General features: G+C 61.4%; 3 protein-coding genes across 5 annotated transcripts in view; 1 reads left to right on the top strand and 2 right to left on the bottom strand.

Moving 5' to 3' along the window:
• The first annotated feature begins 938 nt into the window (after nucleotides 1–938).
• Nucleotides 939–4,475, top strand: EVA1B (eva-1 homolog B). The gene is made up of 3 exons (XM_072885102.1): nucleotides 939–1,398; nucleotides 3,392–3,506; nucleotides 3,616–4,475. Exons 2-3 carry the CDS (start codon nucleotides 3,440–3,442, stop codon nucleotides 4,017–4,019), a joined length of 471 nt encoding a protein of 156 aa, XP_072741203.1. The 5' UTR covers nucleotides 939–1,398; nucleotides 3,392–3,439; the 3' UTR covers nucleotides 4,020–4,475.
• Nucleotides 4,476–5,487: 1,012 nt separating this feature from the next.
• SH3D21 (SH3 domain containing 21) lies at nucleotides 5,488–10,844 on the bottom strand. Its single transcript, XM_072885488.1, has 13 exons — nucleotides 10,739–10,844; nucleotides 9,242–9,317; nucleotides 9,050–9,104; nucleotides 8,826–8,926; nucleotides 8,658–8,756; nucleotides 8,460–8,496; nucleotides 8,148–8,258; nucleotides 6,917–6,964; nucleotides 6,573–6,684; nucleotides 6,349–6,410; nucleotides 5,937–6,258; nucleotides 5,761–5,824; nucleotides 5,488–5,684 (listed from the first exon to the last, which is right to left on the bottom strand). Exons 2-13 carry the CDS (start codon nucleotides 9,272–9,274, stop codon nucleotides 5,646–5,648), a joined length of 1,083 nt encoding a protein of 360 aa, XP_072741589.1. The 5' UTR covers nucleotides 9,275–9,317; nucleotides 10,739–10,844; the 3' UTR covers nucleotides 5,488–5,645.
• Nucleotides 10,845–12,325: 1,481 nt separating this feature from the next.
• The window catches only part of THRAP3 (thyroid hormone receptor associated protein 3), a 33,620-nt gene continuing 28,066 nt past the window's right edge, over nucleotides 12,326–17,879 (bottom strand). For 2 of the 3 annotated variants that reach the window (XM_072885187.1, XM_072885188.1), the window contains 4 exons: nucleotides 16,636–16,820; nucleotides 15,833–16,025; nucleotides 15,045–15,194; nucleotides 12,326–13,870 (listed from right to left, as the gene is read on the bottom strand). In XM_072885187.1, the coding sequence (XP_072741288.1) occupies nucleotides 13,649–13,870; nucleotides 15,045–15,194; nucleotides 15,833–16,025; nucleotides 16,636–16,820 (750 nt within the window). In that variant the 3' untranslated portion in view covers nucleotides 12,326–13,648. The remainder of the gene's footprint in view (nucleotides 13,871–15,044; nucleotides 15,195–15,832; nucleotides 16,026–16,635; nucleotides 16,821–17,879) is intronic. The other variant, XM_072885189.1, reaches the window with a different exon arrangement.

Raw genomic sequence — 17,879 nt, 5'->3', positions numbered from 1 at the left:
TACAGACTAGAACAGTTGCACCAACCCCAGCCAGCTGAGCCAGTAGCCTGAAGTCTTAGCCTTATTTATTTTAAAGATGGTAGGTCTGTCCTGGCACACCCCAGTGTGTGCCCATCACCCCCCTGTGCCACCAGCAGCAGGGCAGGGACCCCCAGTCCCTGAGCACCCCTGGGGCTGGGATCCCCCACCTGGGGCCCTGCTCTTTCCATCTGGTTTTCTCCTGTCTTGCTCCCACCTCTTTGTTTTGTTTTGGTTTGGATTTTTTTTCCCAAAGTTAAAGCAATATTCTGGGGACTCTGCGAGGCTGTATCACACCCAGTATTCCTGCGCACCGGTCATCGCCAGTAAATCACACTTGTATTAAAGCAAACTGGAAGAGGGGGTGGTGTGGGGAGGGCAGGAGCGGCTGGGGGGGTGGGCGGAGGGGCCGCGCTGCGGGAAGGAGCCTGTTGTAAGAAAAAAGGAAGGAAAAAAAAAAAAGAGGAAAAAAATTTGTATAAAGACATTATTTTTGTACTACATCGAAACTACTCCTGCATGTCGGCAATAAAACTTCGATACCGAGAGCCCAGCGCGCACCGACCCCGGGGGGGACGGGGAGGGGGCGGCGGGGCTGCCGGACGCGGGGGAGGGCGCGGCGGGGACGGGGCCCCGCGGCCCCGCACCGCCCCGGGGGGCCCCGGCAGAGCCCGTCCCGGCCGGAGCGGTCCCCTGGGCCGCGGGGCACAGCCGTGGGCACGGAGCCCCGTGTCCCCGAGGTCCAGCCCTGCTGTTGCCCCGCAGCTGCCGCTCCGGAGCAGCGTGTGCTCGGTCGAGCCGCCGGCTGGGCCGCAGCGGGGCCGGGCCGCTGCCCCACGGCCTGGGCCGCTCGCTCCCTGCGCGGCCCCGCGGGGGGCGGCCAGCACCGGGGCAGGACCCTGCCCGGCCCCTCGCCCCCCCCCCCCCCCGCCCCGGGGGCTGGGCCGGCCCCAGCGGCCCCTGCACACCCGGCCCTGCGGGGCTTCGCCGAGCCGAGGCCGGGGCGCGGCCCCGCCAGCCCAGCCTGGGCCCAGCGACGGCCCGGCCGGTCCTGCCGGACGGGCGCGGGGCACGGCGGGGACGGGGCCCGGCGCCGCCCGCCCGCAGCCCCGCTCCGGGGTGGCTCCGCGGCAGGGCCGAGCCCGGCGTCCCAGGGGAGCGGGACGAGCCCCGGCCCCGCGCCCCGCTCGGCGTCGGGACGGGGCTGCCATTGGCTCCGGCGGGGAGCGCTGACCGCCAGCCGCCTCCGAACTATTTCCTGTTGCTGCGGCGTTAATGCTAAACAGACCTTGCTCTCTCTTCCCTCTCTCCAGCCCAAGTGCAGCGGGCTCCTGCCGCCGCTCGCCTTCCCGCCCCGCCCGGGGGCCACCCGCCACCCTGGTGAGTACCGGCCCCCCCCGGCCCCGGGCACCGGCTCGGGGCTCAGGGCTGCGGGGCACCACGGGGTGGCCGGGACATCCCGAGGGACCCCCCACCCCCAGCACCCTGCGTCCGCCAGCCCCAAGGGCCACGGCGCGGTGTCGCGGGTCTGCCCCGTCCCCTTGCTCGGGGCGCCCCGGCGTCGTGCCCGGGGACGCGGGGCGTGGGGATGCGGGGACCAGGGCCTGGGGACGCGAGGTCTGAGGGCGCAGGGCTGGGTGCCTGGGGATGCGGAGCTGAGGGCTCGGGGACGCAGCGGTTGAGGATGCAGGGCTGGGTGCTTGGGGACTCAGAGCTTAGAGCCTGGGGACACAGGGCTCAGGGGTGCAGGGCTCGGCGCCTGGGGACGCAGGGCTGAGTGCTCTGGGGCTGTGCCCGCAGGCGCACCCGTATCCCCGGGGTGAACCCGCTCCGGTGCCCCCGGGGGTCCAGGGCAGCCCCGGCTCCGGCAGCGGGGACTCGGCACTCTCCTGCCCAGCACACAGCACCCACCAGGGCCCAGCTCCCTCTGCCTGTCCCTGCTGTCCCCAGGCTCTCACACCCTGTGCCCGCTACAGCCCTGGACCTCCGCCCTGCCACAGCCCACGGCTGCGGGCGCCCAGCTCTGGGTGCTGAGCACCCCCATGGCCCTGGAGCCAGCCCTGCAGTGCCCTCGCCAGCAGCCCTGCCACCGGCGGGGCTCTGGGGGTCCCTGAAGCCCCGCGGCGGGGCTCTGCCCCTCCAGCCCCACAGCGGGGCTGTGCGGCCCCCTTGCAGGGGCTGGCAGCGGGGCTGCTCCATGGGGAGAGCACCAGGACACCCCCGGGGACAGCGCTGGCCGTGTTTCGGGGTGTCCCACCGCGAGGGGCTGCCCAGCCCTGGGACGTGTGGCAGCCCCGCAGCACTGGACTGTCCGGGAGCGGTTCTGCTGATGTGTCACATTTTCTGCATTTCTTTCCTCATTCCTCCCTCTGTGGAGCCGTTTCTGGGAAATGAGCTCGCCCCCTGCCAGGGCCAGGCGCTGCATCCCTCCTGCCCTGCCTGCTGCCCTGCCTGCTGCCCGGCCTGCTGCCCAGCCCCGCACCCAGTCCGACGCCTTGGGGGCCTTAGCACCCCACAGCTGAGGGGGACCCGGCCCCCCACCAGCGTCACAGGGGCAGCGGGGGGCCGCAGGGACAGGCTGCCAGGGCTGGTGCTCAGCTGCTTGGGGCTGCGCAGGTGTCCCCCCCCCAGCTCCCAGGGCAGGTTCCCGTGAGAGCCGTGGCTGGCCCTGCTGGGAGGGCGCAGGCAGCTTTTCCTCTTGCAGAGGGACCAGCGCCTGCCCCTCGCCCATCCTGCTCCAGGGACGCGGTGGGAGCTGGGGGGCACAGGGTCAGCCCCAGCTCAGCAGTGTTCCCGCTGCCTGCTGACCTGGCGGCCTTTGCGCCGTGGCCCGGTCCTTGCCCCCGCACCACGGGGCCCCACGGCAAACAGCCGAGGCTGGAGCAGCACGAGGAGGGGGGGACGCTGCCCTGGAGGGGCTGTGTGGGGAGCGTACGTGTGCATGCACACGTGCCCGGGCAGCACCAGCAGCAGCACCGGCACGGGCAGGCTTGCAGGGGCTGTTGTGGGACCCCGGTCCTGCTCGGCACCAAGCCCGGCCCCGTGGCCCAGCCCCGTGTCTTGTGTCATGTGCCCACGGCCGGGGCACGGGCTGGAAAGCCTGGCCCGGTGCCGCAGAGCCGTTTGACGCGGTGTCCTGGAGGAGCTGTATCCGTTCTGGTCCCGCAGGAAGGACGGAGGGGCGGCGGGAGCGGGACGGCTCCGGTTCGGCACCTGGTGGGGCTTGGCCCTGGCCAGAGCAGCCCAGACCCAGTATGAGTCCCTGCTCTGGCTCGGGCACGGTCGCATGCAGGAATGGCCCCAGAGGGGACGGGGGGTCCGGGGGGGGGCTCCAGCCCCCAGCAGCACCTTGCTCAGCCCCCATGTCCCACAGATGCTGAGCACGTGCCGTCCCCAGAGACACTGAGTGTGACGGTGCAGGATGGAGAGCCGCAAGCGGGACATGGAGCTGCTGAGCAACACCATGGCCGCATATGCACACATCCGAGGTAAGCCCACCCAGAACTGGCGGGGACACGTCCCAGGGGGACCCCAGGGCCACCACGGGCCCCACGGCAGGCACAGGCCAGTCCCTCATCCCCTCTGCTCTCCCCGCAGCCAACCCCGAGAGCTTCGGGCTCTACTTCGTGCTGGGCGTCTGCTTCGGGCTGGTGCTGACCCTGTGCCTGCTGGTGCTGCGCCTGTCCTGCCGGACCCCTGTACGCCCCCCACCCCACCCAAGGGACCTCAGCGAGGACGAGGAGGATGAGGACGAGGACGAGGAAGAGGAGGACACTGTTGACCGCGCGGCGTCCGAGTCGCTGCTGCCAGTGACCGAGATCCCGCTGGAGAGCCACGGCCCCGGGGACGGAGCGCTGGCCGTCAATGTCTTCGCCTCGGCAGAGGAGCTGGAGCGGGCGCAGCGGCTGGAGGAGCGCGAGCGCATCATCCGCGAGATCTGGCGCAATGGCCAGCCCGACATCCTGGGCACCGGCACCCTGGGCCGTGTCCACTACTACTGAGCCCAGGCTCAGGGGCAGCTGCCCTGGCGCTGTGCCCGGCTCCCCCCCCGTAGCTCGGCCCGTGCCACCCCCGGGAGCTGCCTAGGACCCGGTCTGGGGCCAAGAGACGGGAGGACAGGGGGGCTGCTCACTGCCCCTAGGTTGGAGGAGCTGCCCCAGAGCATCTGTGCACCGCTGCCAGCCCGACCCCGGTGCCATGGGCACCCCCGGGGCCAGACTCGCCCCGGGACACAATGCACTTTGAGCCATTGGTACGACTGCTGGCACCAGCCGAGCCACCCCGGGACCCTGCGGGGACAAGGACGAGGACAGGGCAGACCTTGCCGGGCTCGGCTGCGGGCGCTGGCCCTGTCGGCTTGGCGCCGGAGTGAGGCCAGCCCCGTGGGTCGCGATCGGGCTGTACATCCGTGTAAGCTGTGGGGTCCTGCCCCAGAAACATGGTGCTGTTTTACACTACCTGGAGCCCGGCGTGGCGGGGGCCCTGCGTGCCGGGGCAGGCAAGGCTGCAGCAGCCGGCACAAGCGGTGCTGGGGGGGGGGTCCGGCTGCAGCCGCTTCCCCGGCCAATTCCCTCCCCCTGTCCCCACTAAAATTAGCCAGGGCCCTTTCCGGCACCGCCTGGCCCTGACCCAGCGCCCTCCCAGTGGGGCCGGGGCGGATGTTTCCCCGCGGGGCTCCTGGGGCAGTGGGCTGCTCCCCGCAGGGCTGGGCCGCATCCTGCCCCTGCTCCTGGCACCGGCCCAGCCCCGCAGCATGCGGGGGCCCCGCCGCCCCCTCCCCAGCCCCCTCCCCGGCAGCTTTATAAAAATAGCTCCTTCCCAGGCCGGTCCCCAGCGCTACCAGCGCCAGCAGGATCCAGATGTTTTCCAGATGTTCTCTCAGCCCCATGCCGGTGGCTGGAGGCCAGGATGCTGGGCTGGGAAATGATGCGGGGGCTGGAGGAGGAGGAGGAGGAGGAGGAGGAGGTGCTGCAGGCCCTGCCACTGCACCCCAGCCCAGGCCAAGGCGCAGGGGGTGGCAGGGGACGCTTGGCCCCGCTGGGACCAGCTGGTGGAGTCTGCAGCCCTGCCCGTGACTTGCCCGCGTGTCCGCTCCCAGCACCTGGGGCTGAGCACCGCAGGCTCCTGCCCTGGGCTCTGCAGCGAGCCAGCCCTGGTGGGACCCCCTGTGCCCTGGTGGGACCCCCGTGCTGTGGTAGGACTCCCCCATGCCCTGGTGGGACCCCCTGTGCCATGGTGGGACCCCCTCCGTGCTGTGGTGGGACCCCCTGTGCCCAGGAGCACCAGCCCAGCCCTGCCCAACCCCGCAGGGACATGGCAGCTGCCCCCCAGGGCTCTGCCCTCTGCAGCACCCACACAGCCCAGCAGCGCTCTGTACCCAAAGTAGTTTATTTTAAACACTATTTATACCCCCGGGGGTGTTGCACAGCCTCAGGGCCACACCACACCCAGGGAGCAGGGCAGGCGTTTGTGCTCAATCGGTGCAGATCAGCGGGCGGGGGGGAGCGGGGCTGGGGACACACGGCACAGCACCGGCACGGTGCCCGCCGCACCGTGTGCCAGCTGCCTGCCCCGCACCCCCCGGGGTTGCAGAGGGGTGGGCGCTGCGGCCGCAGCCCCCAGCCACGCTAGCAGGGCAGCACCTTCCTCACCCGCTCGATCTCTGCCTGCGGGGAGAGGCTGTGAGCACTGGGGAGGTGGCAGGGACCCTGGCACGGGGCAGCCCCGCGCCCCAGGACTCACCTGCAGCGCCTGGCGCTTGGCCCGCTCCTGGCATATCTCCAGCCGCATGTCCTCCAGGTCCCGCCTGCAAGGCGCCAGGGACGGCTCAGCTGCGGCCAGACCCGACAGCGAGCAGCCGGGAGCCACTGGGCACCCCCCGCCACCGCCAGTGCCCTGACACCCCCGTCCCCGCTCACAGGTGCTGGACTCGCATCAGGTCCACAAGGATGTGCAGGGTCCGGACCTCAGCCTTCAGGTCCTCCAGGGCCAACCGCTCCTCCGGCCGTGGTGCTGCCAGCACTTCCGTGCTCCACAGTGGGCCAGGGGCCTGCCACGTGCCAGGGAGCGGGGCGCAGACCCCGGGGCAGGGCGGCCCCTGGGGCTGCTCCCCCCCGCAGTGACCCCCTGCACTCCCCAAGGCGAGGCTGGGCGGCCGCTGGCCCGGCACCCGGGGACGCGTGGCGGTGGGGTGGCTCAGCTTGGCCGTGGTGACCGGCACTGCGTTGAAGCCATCAGCATCTGCCAAAGGAAGGGTGTCAGCGCCTGGCATTGGCACAGGGCACGGCCCCGCGATGGCTGCAGTGCCCGGTGCCGGCACCCAGCACCTACCTGGGTTGCCGGCTCTGCCCCACTCCGCATCGGCCGAGGCGCAGGGCTGGGGGGCACCGGGCCTGGGGACGGCGGAGTCGGTAAAGCAGCACAGCCGGGCTGCGCTTGCCCCTCGCAGGGGAGACATCAGCCTCGCTCCGGGGACCAAGCACAGACATCAGCACGACCCCGGCACTGGGGCATCGTGGCAGCCCCGGACGCCCCGGCACGGCCGCGTGTCTTACTTGCTTGCCAGCGCGGGGGTCGGTTTGGCCTTGGCAGGGACAGGGGGAGCAGGAGCCATCCTCTTGCTGGGGGGGAGCTTGGCTGGCTCCATCCTCGCTGTTGCGGGGAGCTCTGGGGAGAGGAGGCAGGACCAGGACCAGGGCTGGGACCAGCACCGCAGGCACCCAGAGCACGGGCGGGCGAGAGCCGGGCAGGAAGCGCTTCCTGCATGGGCCTCCGGCTGTGGCGATGCCCCGGCACCAGGGACCTGCCCCAGGCACAGAAGTCCTGTGCTGGGCACGTCCCCATCCCCGTCCCCTTCCCCATCCCCGTCCCTCCCTCCCCCCCCAGCCCAAGGACTCACCCGGGTGCTCCCCCTCCTCGCCTGCCTCGTCCTTTGCTGTCTTACAGGCTGTCAGGGAGAAAAGGGGCTCGTCAGGCGCAGGGGGAAGGACCCTCGTTACAGCCCCTCTCCTGGGACTCTTTGGCTGGGTGGGGACCCCCCCTACCCTGCCAGGACATGGTGGGACCCCCCCCCACCCTGCCAGGACAAGGTCTCCAGGGACCACTCCATCCCTGACCCCCCTCATTCCCACACCTTGCTCCTGCCAGGGGTCCCAGGCTCAGGGTCGTGTGTGGGACAGGGATGGGGACGGGGGGGTCTGGAAGGAGGCGCCCACAGGCAGGACCGGTGGGAGACATCGCCCCACAGTGCTCCTGGGCCCATGGTTCCCGCCAGCACCATCTCCCACGTCTGCCGCGGCCAGCAGCGATGCTTGGCGGGACCCGACCAGCCCCATGACGGCTCTGCCACACCGCCCCGGCACCGTGTGCCCAGGGCCCTGTCTGCTGGTTCAGGGGCAGTCGCCTCTCCCGCCAGCCCCGCACCCAAACCCTGCACCCGTTCCCGCACCTGGCGCAGCACCCAGCCCCGCTGCGGTCGGCGCTTCCTCTGCACACGGCAGAGCAGGCGGCTGCAAACCTCCCCCAGAGCGCCAGCACCACGGCACGGGCAGGATGCTGTCCCCCTGCCGCCCACGCTGCAGCAGCATCCCTCTGCCACCCAGCCCCAGGGTCCCACTGGGACGGGCCCCCCAGCAGAGCGGGATAAGGGGCACCAGGCCACAGGCACGCGCCCACGGACCACCCTGTCCTCATGGTGCAGCACCCTGTCCCTGTGGCGGGCCATGTTGTCCCTGTGGCAGGCCACCCTGTCCCCATGGCGGGCCGGCAGCCCTGACGCCGCCTGGTCCCTGCCGCCACCAGCACGGCCCTCTCCAGGGTGGCCTTGCAGGCACCAAAAATGCCTGCAGGTTTTATCCACCTGAAGAGATGGCCACAGCCACGAGGGCCATGGGGACAAGGACAGGGATGAGAGGGCCAGGCCTCGATGGCACAGGGAGCTGCTCTCCAGGTCCCAGGGCTCCATCGCTCCCAGCGGCATGGGGTCGGTGGTGCTCAGCGCTGCCCGGGTCCCGCCAGCCCCTGCTCCTCCTTGGCAGCTGCCCCGGCTCCCGGAGCTCCAGCACAGCCCAGGAGCAGGGTGGCCCCGCGCAGGTGCAGGACCCCCTGGAGCCACGGCCGCTCCATCCTACCTGCTGGCGCAGGGCTGCCCACGAGGCCGTGCCGTGCGGTGCCGTGCCAGGCTCCCCCGGCTGCCACGGCCCCACACTGCGCACGTGACGCCGGAGGAAATCGGCTCCGTGCTGGGAAGGAAGTCGAAGCAGAGAGCACCTCGGTGCCGGTCCACGCCGCATCCCCGCGCCCCATGGGACTCCTCCTGCCTCCCGGCATGGCCGGCCCCCCGGCTGCCCCAAACCACCTCGCACCCGGCCGTGGGGCTGCCCGGCCATCCTGGCGGGACACGGAGGCCCCCAGGGCCAGACGGCCGCCACAGCTGGACTCACCGGACTCTGCATCCCGGGATGGCGTTGCCAGCCTCAGCTGCAGGAGAGTGGGGTTGGGTGAGGATGCTGGGACCGCTGGCATGGCGCAGCCCCGCGGATGCCAGACTTTGGCCTTGCGGAGCCTGCCAGGGTGCAGGGTCTGCCCACACGAGCCCCGGGCCAGCATGGGCAGGCAGCTCCAGTGCAGCCCCCACTCACCGTGGGCACCGGTGCTGGCAGGAGCTCCACGAAGTTGTTGGGGAAGAGCCCTCTCCGGTGCCGGCACTGCCCATCCCACCAACCCTCGACCTCCGTCCGCTGCGGGCAGGGCAGGCATCAGCACCAGGGATGAGCCTCGGGGCCACCCCCATCCCCACGCCCCCTCACCTTGCTGAGGACCTGGATGACATCGCCCCGCCGCAGCGGCAGCTCATCCAGCAGCTCCGGGGTGTAGTCGAACAGGGCCCGGCAGAGCTGCGGCTCCTGGTCTGTGCGGGCAGGGAGGGATGGGGCTCGTAGGGTCTGCCTCCTCCCCAGGTCCCCCCCGCACCCCAAGCAAGCCCCCCCCAGGGCATGGCCCCGGCCCATGGCACGGGGACGGGGTGACTCACCCAGCTCTGGCGGCAGGACGGGTGCTGGGGGCTGCACTGCCGGCCACGGCTCTGCCTGCAGGAGGGGAGACCCGCTGGGGCACGAGGGTCCCAGCTCCAAGCCAGCAACCAGCCCAGGCAGCACCCGCTGGCTTGCAGAGCCCCGTGTCCCCTGAGCCCCAAACTGCCCCCAGCCTGGAGCCCCCCACCCACCTTCTCCTCCGGCACTGGGAAGGGCTTGGGCATCTGCTTGAGAGCGGAGTCTCAGCCTCGCCGTCAGGGCGGGCACCTGCGAGAGCAGGGAGAGGGTCCCCTGCCACAGTCCAGCCTCGAATGCCGGTGGGGAGCGCAGCCCCAGGGCCCAGCTGTGCCGGTCCGTGGCTCTGGGTGCCCATGGGGAGCTGCGCCTGCAGCCGCCGGCCCCACAGCACAGCCCGGCCCCACCGCAGCATCGCTGCCCCAGAGCTTCACCACGGGGTCACGCACGATGGCCCCGCTTGTGGCACAACCAGCGCAAGGAGCCCTGGATTGCCGGGACCGGGCCAGCTCCCTCACGGGCCACCCTGTGCCTGCACCCAGCCCTGGCACCCCCCAGCTCGCCCCCAGCCACCGCCGCACGAGATGAGCCCGATGCGGCGGTGGGCCTGGGGACCCAGTGACAAGGGCCAGGGGCTGCGGGAGGCTGGGGCTGGGGCTGGGGCTGCTGCACTGCGGGCAGAGCAGAGGAAGTCATGAAACTGCGGCCAGAGCGGAGGAAGTCATGAAACTGCCGCATGGAAAGAAAGGGCTGGGGGAGAGGAAGGGACCGGGGGCTGGGGGAAACGCACGGGGCTGCCCTCCTCCACCGGCACCTCCTGGCCCTGCCGGAGGCCGCCAGCAGGCTTCGTACAGCCAAATCCCCGCAAGCAGCCACACAGGAACCGCCTGCGTCGGGCTGTCCGGGACCGCGGCAGGGTGAGCTTGGGCATGGCGGGACCGGCCCCACCGGCTCCCCTGGCAGAGCTGGCACCCGGGCCTGCCGGCCGAGGGGCGTTCGTGCAGGAGGGCGGCAGCGGTAACGCGTGGGAGCCAGGCGGTCGGGGCTGCTGGTGCTGCCGGTGCTGCCGCTGCCTGGCGCCAGCATCTGAAGACACCCGAGGCCGCAGCCACAGCGTTATGGGGAAAAAAGGGGCACCCGCTCGCCCTGCGTGGGCTCGCTCTCCTCCGGGGTGATCCCATCCGATGCACGGACACCGCTGTGGCCTCTCTCCTGCCCGAACGCTGACTCGCACCCTCCGAACGCTCACACCTTCACTACAGACAATTCACCGCCTCCCCCGGTGTCGCTGCCCAGAGCCAGGGGGAATTTGTCCCAACCCTCCTGCTGCTGCCGCCCTGGGGAAGGTGTGCGTGCTCGCAGCAGCTCGGAAAGGCTGGTGCGTGGCGTGGGCTATCGCTGTTAAATGGTAGATTTAGCAGAAGCAGCCAACTCCAGCTGCCGCTGCAGAGCACGGAGGGGATTCGTGGCTCTGCGACCGCTCCTGCCTTGCTCAGGCAGCCAGGGAGGTGCCTCGCTGCGAGGAGAGGAGAGACCCCGAGCTCCCGCGGGGCCGGGGCAGCCCCAGGGCCCCCTGCCCCAAGGCCAGCACCCAGAGGCAGCCCACGGTGCGGCACGGCCATGCCCAGCGCCAGCCCTGAGGTCTCGGCCCCACCCGCACGGCCCAACCCTACCTGAGCTGCACGTGCAGGCAGCAGCCAGAATCGGTGGACGCGGCCACGGCTGCCGGGCCGGCGCAGGCTGCCAATCCGGGGAGCGAAGCGCTAAGGCAGGAGTCGCACCCCGCCCTGGACAGCAGCTCAAAGCCGCCCGGGTCTCGCTGTGTGTTTGTCACCTTCGGTGTGGAGGGGGAAGTGAAACCTAAACCACAGAGGGGCTGAAACCCACAAACCGCGAGCGCATGGGGCTGGTGTGGCCGTGCCGCTGAAGTCCCCCCGCAGAGCGCAGCAGCCGGAAGGGCCAGTAGCGGCCCCCGGACTCCCCGGCTGGTCCTGGCCAGTGCTTGGTCCAAGCTGACAGCTTGGACATGAATATTCCTTTAGACCAAATGCATTTGTCTCAGCAATGCTGAACCACGGAGCAGGGAGGGGGCCTGAGGATCAGCATGGGGCAGAGGAGGCTGACGGGGCGGTGGAGGTTTCCGTGGCGGAGCAGGAAGCCTGCTCTCCCCTGGGCTTGGCCGTTCAGGCCGAAGAGCCAGGAACACTGGGCGTCCTCTGTCTCAAGTTGGCTCAAGGGCTCAAATTCAAGTGTGAAGGGAAACACAAACCGTTAACCCACATTGCTGTCTCAACTGCAGTTAGCCAACACCGTTAACCAACACCAGGCAGGAACGCTTCTCTGCAGTGCTGGCAGACGCCTAAATTCACCACGAAGGCTGCACACCCAGCATCCCCCCGCAGATATCGGAGTGCAAGGAGCAATCTTCCTCTGAGGTGGCAGCAATGGAAAAGCATTTACTGCCCGGCCCCAGCAAATGCGATGGCCAGCTTACTCGGCTGCACTTGACAAGCCTTGGGGTAAAACGGGGCTGCCTGGAGCCGTATCCTCATCGAGGAGTTTGGTTTTAGAGCATGGATGGAGCCGCTCCTCCTGTTCACAGGTGGCACAATCCCTACTGGCAGCAGGTCTGAAGTGTGGCTGTGGCTGTGTCACCCCCTCTTCCCCCCTTGCAATTACTACCAAGGCAAAGGAGCTAAAAGGTCTATTAACCACCTAAAAAACAGCAGTTGCTTTTAGCAACCAACTTGGAGAGCGTGTCGGGCTAACGGTAAAACAAATACCCACATGCTGCCTGGCTCTCGCATCGGCAATATGTAACTCAAGAAAACCCCACCCGTGCAGCTCCTGGAGGGGAACTGCAGGACTCGCTCCCGCAGGACTCGGCTCCCGCAGGCCCTTGCCTTGCGCTGGCAGTTCTTCTACTTGCTTCCAGCGCAGCGTTCCCCACCTGAAGAGCCACCTAAGACAGGAACCTCCTGTGCGTTGCCCCAGGAAGGTAACCGCTTGCAGTTGCTGCTTTTGAACAGCGGGGGCAGCCCCAGGCTGAGCTTCCCCTTGCACGCCTGCTGCCCGGCCCAGTTTCCCTTTCAGGCCCATCCTTGCTCTACAGCTTCCCTTCTCAGCAACTCTTCGCAGCTCCGCCTGGGGCTGGCCACGGCCTTGGTTCTTCTGGCCTCACCAATTAATTCAGAAGGCAAGCGTCTGGCGACAGGAGCCCCCGACTCAGAACACAAAACAAAGCAGAGTTACACCTACTACTTATTTTATTGTATTTTATTTGCATAAACAAACTTCAGGGCTTTGCTAAACAGGAACTGTTCAAGTCAAAACAAACCAAACTCTAGTTGGTGTGTGTGGGGAAACAGCACAGCAATCCTGGGGAAGGGAAGGCAGAGATGGAGAGGAGAGGGAGAGCGGTGTCTTTACAGCACGTGCACACTCAGCGTGGGTGCGTGGACATGCCTCTCCTAAGAAGGCTCACTGACTCAGCCAGGGAACTAGTCGCAAACTTCTTCAGAATATTTTTAAGTAGAAGATAAAAAGAAATACATCGTAACGGCCGTCCTTAACCAGCACAGGAGGGATTTGCCTTTTGTTTTTATAAAAAGATTAATAAAAAATATTGAAAAATTCTCATCTCCTTTTATATTTTTAACCTAGTAGAATTCTGAAGTTTCTTAGAAAACTATGTTACCTTGGAAAGAGCACTCAAGTTCACAACCAGCTGCAAAGAGAATACACAAAATGCCTACAAGCAGTTTGGGACTCCAGCACACACCAGGCCTAACAGTGTACACAAACAGTGGTGAAAAGTAGGGTGTCTTTTTTTTTTTTTTCTTTTTTTTAAACCATGCTAATTTTGTTAACTTTCAACATAAAAGGAAAACAATAATTTTTAAAAGGCCCTAAACTCAACTGTTACATAAAAAAAAGTTTTAAAAAAAATCATAGCAGTTTGGTCCCAACAAGTTAACATTTAGATGTTTATTCACATGCTTCATTGTTTTCTTATTTATAAGAACCAAAAATAGTTTCCAAAATTATCATTTAATTGATGTTACTACATACATAAAGGCCTAAAATAAGTAGAGTATGAATTTAAAAAAATTGAATACACAGTAGGGGAGAAAAATTTGAACTGGAGAGTTAATCCCGACCTTTACTATTTCAAATTATAAAAGAGAAACAAAAATGTCAAGACTACTGGGTTAAGATGGGCACAAACCAAAATCCACATTGTCTTCAAAGCCTGTTACCAAAAAAATAACCGACCATTCAATAAGGTCACAGACGAGAGAAAATCTAGGATCTCACCCAGTACTTGACCTTATTCAGTCCAGCAGGTAAGTCTTTGGGAAGATATACTCCACGAGTGGATCCAAGCATAAATGATTTATCAGTTCTAGTCCACACTTAGGGAGGCTGAACTCTGGAAATGCAGTTAACTTCGGGATTGTTTCAGAGCTCCTCTCCGGGGCTCTGCTCAGCACTTTGGGATCGCCCTGACGATCTCCAGCACTAGCATTGTGCTGAACCCCTTCCCTCCTGCCAGGGCTCTCGGAAACACGCAGACACTGCGGCTATTCAGCCGTCGTCTGTAAGGTGTCCTTTTCCTCTCTGTTTTCTGTTCCGCTTTCATCATCTTCAATTTCTCCTTCTTCTCCACTGAATTTGTCATGAGCCCACTTGGGACTGGTGCTCGACTTCCGAAACATGAAGCGACCCCTTCCTCGGGGGAAAGCACCCCGACCACGGCCTCTGTTCACCCACTTGTCCGCACCTTCGCCTTCCCGGTCATCGTGCTGCAGAGGAGGAAGCCAAAGACACCAGCTGAAACAGACTGACTACTCAGTATAAGAGCGGGAAAACTCTGGCTTGTGATACGCAACCCTGCAGCGCGAACCAGACTGCCATGTTTATGCCACAGTGAATACTGCCATCTAAAGAGAAATACTGGCTTGTTTTGGGGAAGAAAAACAGCAGGTGAAGGCAGGAGTGCACAATCACTACACAGGCTCTTTGTGCATGGCAATCTGTCCTTGGCAACAGGAAGGTCTCTATAGAATATTCAGAGGTGGGCAGGGGAGGGGTGTCTAGGCCCGGGGTACCACTGCTGGTTCTGCAACGCCACAATTTAGATATTCTACACATTTCTCCTTTATTTTCTTGCCAATCAAACCACTTCAGCAGCTTCAGTCCTTATTGCCGAGTACTCGGGGAGTTTAATAACACGTGCCGCTTCCAGGAATGCTTTGTGTGAGCTAAGGCAGATGCAGTTGGCACAAGCTGACATGGACCATGTCACTGGGCTCAGACTGATCCATTTCTGTACTTAAAGTGCAGTGTAGGGACTGGATACCCCCAAAAATTACAATTCTGCCTTCAAGAACATCAGAGAAAAATGCAGTAATAAAATCAAGGCTTTCTTGTTTGAGGTACAAGACTGAAGCACTGCATTATTTAATGAGAAGATCGGGGTCTCAAGTACCCCAAATCAGGAAGAGAAAAAAATGAGTTAGCGTCTGTTTAAAACTGCCCCTTTTTCAAAGGACACAGTCAGACAGGCTTCTCCTAGATTAACGCCTGTTAGTACGGCAGGCTGCTATCACCAGAAATAAAAAGGAACAGTGCTAACCCATCCAGGAAGCTGGACGCTTTATGGGGATAGAAGAACCAAGAAATGTAGGCCATCTGCACCACAGACTAACAGATTTCAGCTGTGTTTTCCACAATACTGTGAAACATGTGCTCTTTAACTGGCCTTTAGGATTTCACTTAATGGCAAACCACTCTACAATGAACAGAAACAAGTCCTCTTTAGCCATGAGCCAGAAGCTTCTTACGAAGAAGTGCCACATGAAGCCTTAACCTGGTGGATTAGGTAGTTTAATGACAGCTGGCGCTTTCACCTCTAGAGCATTTAAGACCAGATGTACCTGGAGTGTATATATGTGTTTCAGTACTTCAGACACATACCAAGTAGTACTTCTTGCTCTTAGGTGTGTACTCTGGATCCCACTCCTCATCTCTGTTTCGCTTCTGGAAGTCGTTGTTGCCACCACTGTTGCTGTTATTGTTGCCCGAGAAGTTGCCTCTGCCCCATCCTCTCCCTCTTGCTCTGAACTGCTGCAACAGCAAAACATGGAAGAAAAATAAAACTATTGTGGCAGCAGTGCCCTCCCACCCCCAGACAGCTTCCAGGGCTACCAAGAGATACAACATCACTTCTCTACCATCCAAGAACACCTTTAACCCATCATGAAAATAAGAGTACATTTTTAGGGTTTTCTAGCTCATCTGATCACACAATGTATCACAGTTTCTACAAAGCTGTTTAAGATCACGTAGAGGCACTTCCAGAGCACCCAAGAGAAAGCACCCAAGACAAACACAATACGCACGTAAGACATCTGTGTAGCTAAGGCACAAGAATTGCAAACAGCAAGTGTGGTTATGGCCAGATGAGTCACTTTGGTAGCCTAACCCAAACTGACTGATGCACGTCATGCTGCCCATCGGGGTTGCTCAGCAATGACTAATGCACAAAAGCTTCCAGGCTTGATTCTGCTCCATACACCTTGAGTTCAACTGCCCAGACTATATTCTCAGCACCCTAGTTTATGCTCTAGACCCGGAGCAATCATGTTCTGGCTCATCATCCACAACCAGCCAATGTGTCAACTGTGAAAGAGCAATACACAGTGGCCACTTTTTGACTGCTTTGGGAATTGATACTCGGGGCGGGGGGGGTGGAGAACACTTACAAAGGTCCCTCTGGCTCTTCCTCTCTCATTTGGACCAGTGAATTCTTTAGTCCCAAGTCGGGACTTGTCAAAGCCTGTGGTGCTTTCCTCCCTCTCCTCAGTCTCCTCAGGATATTCCTCCGCTTTGACTGAATGAGAGGACCGTGAAGATGACGAACTGGATCTGGATCTCTCACGTACCCGTCGGTGTTTCCTGTTTCAGTGATAGGAAACGGAGGTCAGGGGGACACCAAGGGGATTAATAACTCAGTCGTGACTTGTTTGCTACAGAACCATTTCTTGATCACTCCCCTATCAATGCAACGCTCTCCTTTTCCTACTACGAAAAGGAAGAGCCATAGTAAGAGCTCAGGATCAGCTACAACACGCAGATCTAACACAGGGCCCAAGTCTTCTCCAGAAAGAACTTGTTGCTTCTTTCTCAGGTGTTTACACCATCTACTATGAGATAAGCATGCATCTACAGAGTTTTAGTCAAACAGAAAATTAATCTAATAGAAAAGGATTAAATTAACATTAAAGCAAAGTCATTTAAACATAGCTGTTCTCTATAACACAACAGGAACAAGAAGGAAAAGTGACTCACCCATTCTGACACATGGAGCCTTCTCATTTACCTTTAACAATTATTTAGTGTTTCAGATAGATATAATGATATCAAGAAGATACGCAGAGGAATAATTCACGCCACTGGAGGAGCTTATGTCAAAAGGTATACAACGGTATGTACACGATGTCGTCTCCAACCTTAATAGCAGAAATACGAAAGGCAGAAGGAAATGGCTATTAGGTTTCCTACATACTTTTTCTTTGAGCCTTTGTGACTTTTCTCCGTTTTCTCAGTTGATCTTTCCCTTGAGTGACTTGAATCTCTTGAGTCCACCGATTCTCTGGATTTATCGCGTTTAAGATCTCTTTCCTTATGTTTTTTACGGCGTTCAATATCAAGGCGCAGGTCAACAGGGTCGTCCTTATATTTCCCTTCAGCCTACAAATGCAGGGAAGAGGGGAAAGTTTAATACAAAGGTCTACAGTGCATGAGTTCAGCACCATTACTTTGCTATTGACTGCACAGACTTCTGGAGAACAGGAGTTTATCTGAATACTAATCAATAATCCATTTTAAGATGTAAAATAATGCACTATTAAAATAAGTTTTTAATTAGTCAGACTTCAATTTTCCTACTGCTTTTTAAGATCACTGCTTTTTAACTTTTATTCTCCTCTTTTAAACAGCATTAGAATAGCCTGGTAATAGGGGAGGGAGAAACACAGAAGCTGACACTTATTGTACACCACAGCCAGTGAGAGATGAGAACAACTTGGAAACCCAATCCAACTGATTACGTATCAGAACTACAGCATGTCAAAAATGTCTAACAGCCCGTGGACGTTTGTCACTGAACAGCAGCATGCTCGCTATCCTGCTGACAGACATCATCTAGCAGGGCGGAAGGAATTTTAATCACCAGGTCTGGAAACAGTACTTAAGCAGAAGCAAAAGCTGTTTGCTGCTTGGAGATACCCAAGACAGTGATTACTGATCAAAGTGGTAAGAGATGGAGGCCACCGAAATGCAGCAACCAAGTGCATCTGGGAGAATGCCAACATCCCACTGATACGTAGCCTTTAACACGTCTGTCAAGAAGATTTACTCTGTGGCAGACGTCACCTGTAGCACTCCTTCCCCTTCGACTGGAAGGCGCCACGTGAAAGGTGCCAAGAAGTCACCACAGACAGAAGTATCCGTTTCTCCACATAATCCTAGCAAGTCTACTAATGCAAGCTACCCCTGGTGTTTCACAAAGCAAAAACCAACCAGCTGTATGAAAAACAGTCAACAACTAGGTTGTTTTGGGTTTTTTTCATTGTTAATTTTAAAAAATCTGGTAACGCTTGCTTTGAGATCTATTTAAATTGCTGCTTAAATAATGGATTAAGATAGTTTCTTTGGAAAATGAGTTGTGTTACCTGCGTATACTTTAAGACCAGTGGTACCTGGATGAGATTCTGCTGACTGCACATACAGGAGCAGCAAATTGACAGT

The sequence above is a fragment of the Ciconia boyciana genome, chromosome 21 (genome assembly GCF_034638445.1).
Source record: "Ciconia boyciana chromosome 21, ASM3463844v1, whole genome shotgun sequence".
Taxonomy (NCBI): domain Eukaryota; kingdom Metazoa; phylum Chordata; class Aves; order Ciconiiformes; family Ciconiidae; genus Ciconia; species Ciconia boyciana.
Note: the sequence above shows the minus strand (reverse complement) of the source record. Positions and strands in the feature narration are given on the sequence as shown.

Coding starts and splice junctions, on each gene's coding strand:
- EVA1B (XM_072885102.1), top strand. CDS start 3,440: ATGGAGAGCCGCAAGCGGGACATGGAGCTGCTGAGCAACACCATGGCC. Junction 3,507..3,615: donor CGCATATGCACACATCCGAG/GTAAGCCCACCC, acceptor CTCTCCCCGCAG/CCAACCCCGAGAGCTTCGGG.
- SH3D21 (XM_072885488.1), bottom strand. CDS start 9,274: ATGCCCAAGCCCTTCCCAGTGCCGGAGGAGAAG. Junction 8,757..8,825: donor TCATCCAGGTCCTCAGCAAG/GTGAGGGGGCGT, acceptor CCCTGCCCGCAG/CGGACGGAGGTCGAGGGTTG. Junction 6,259..6,348: donor GGGCAGAGCCGGCAACCCAG/GTAGGTGCTGGG, acceptor TTCCTTTGGCAG/ATGCTGATGGCTTCAACGCA.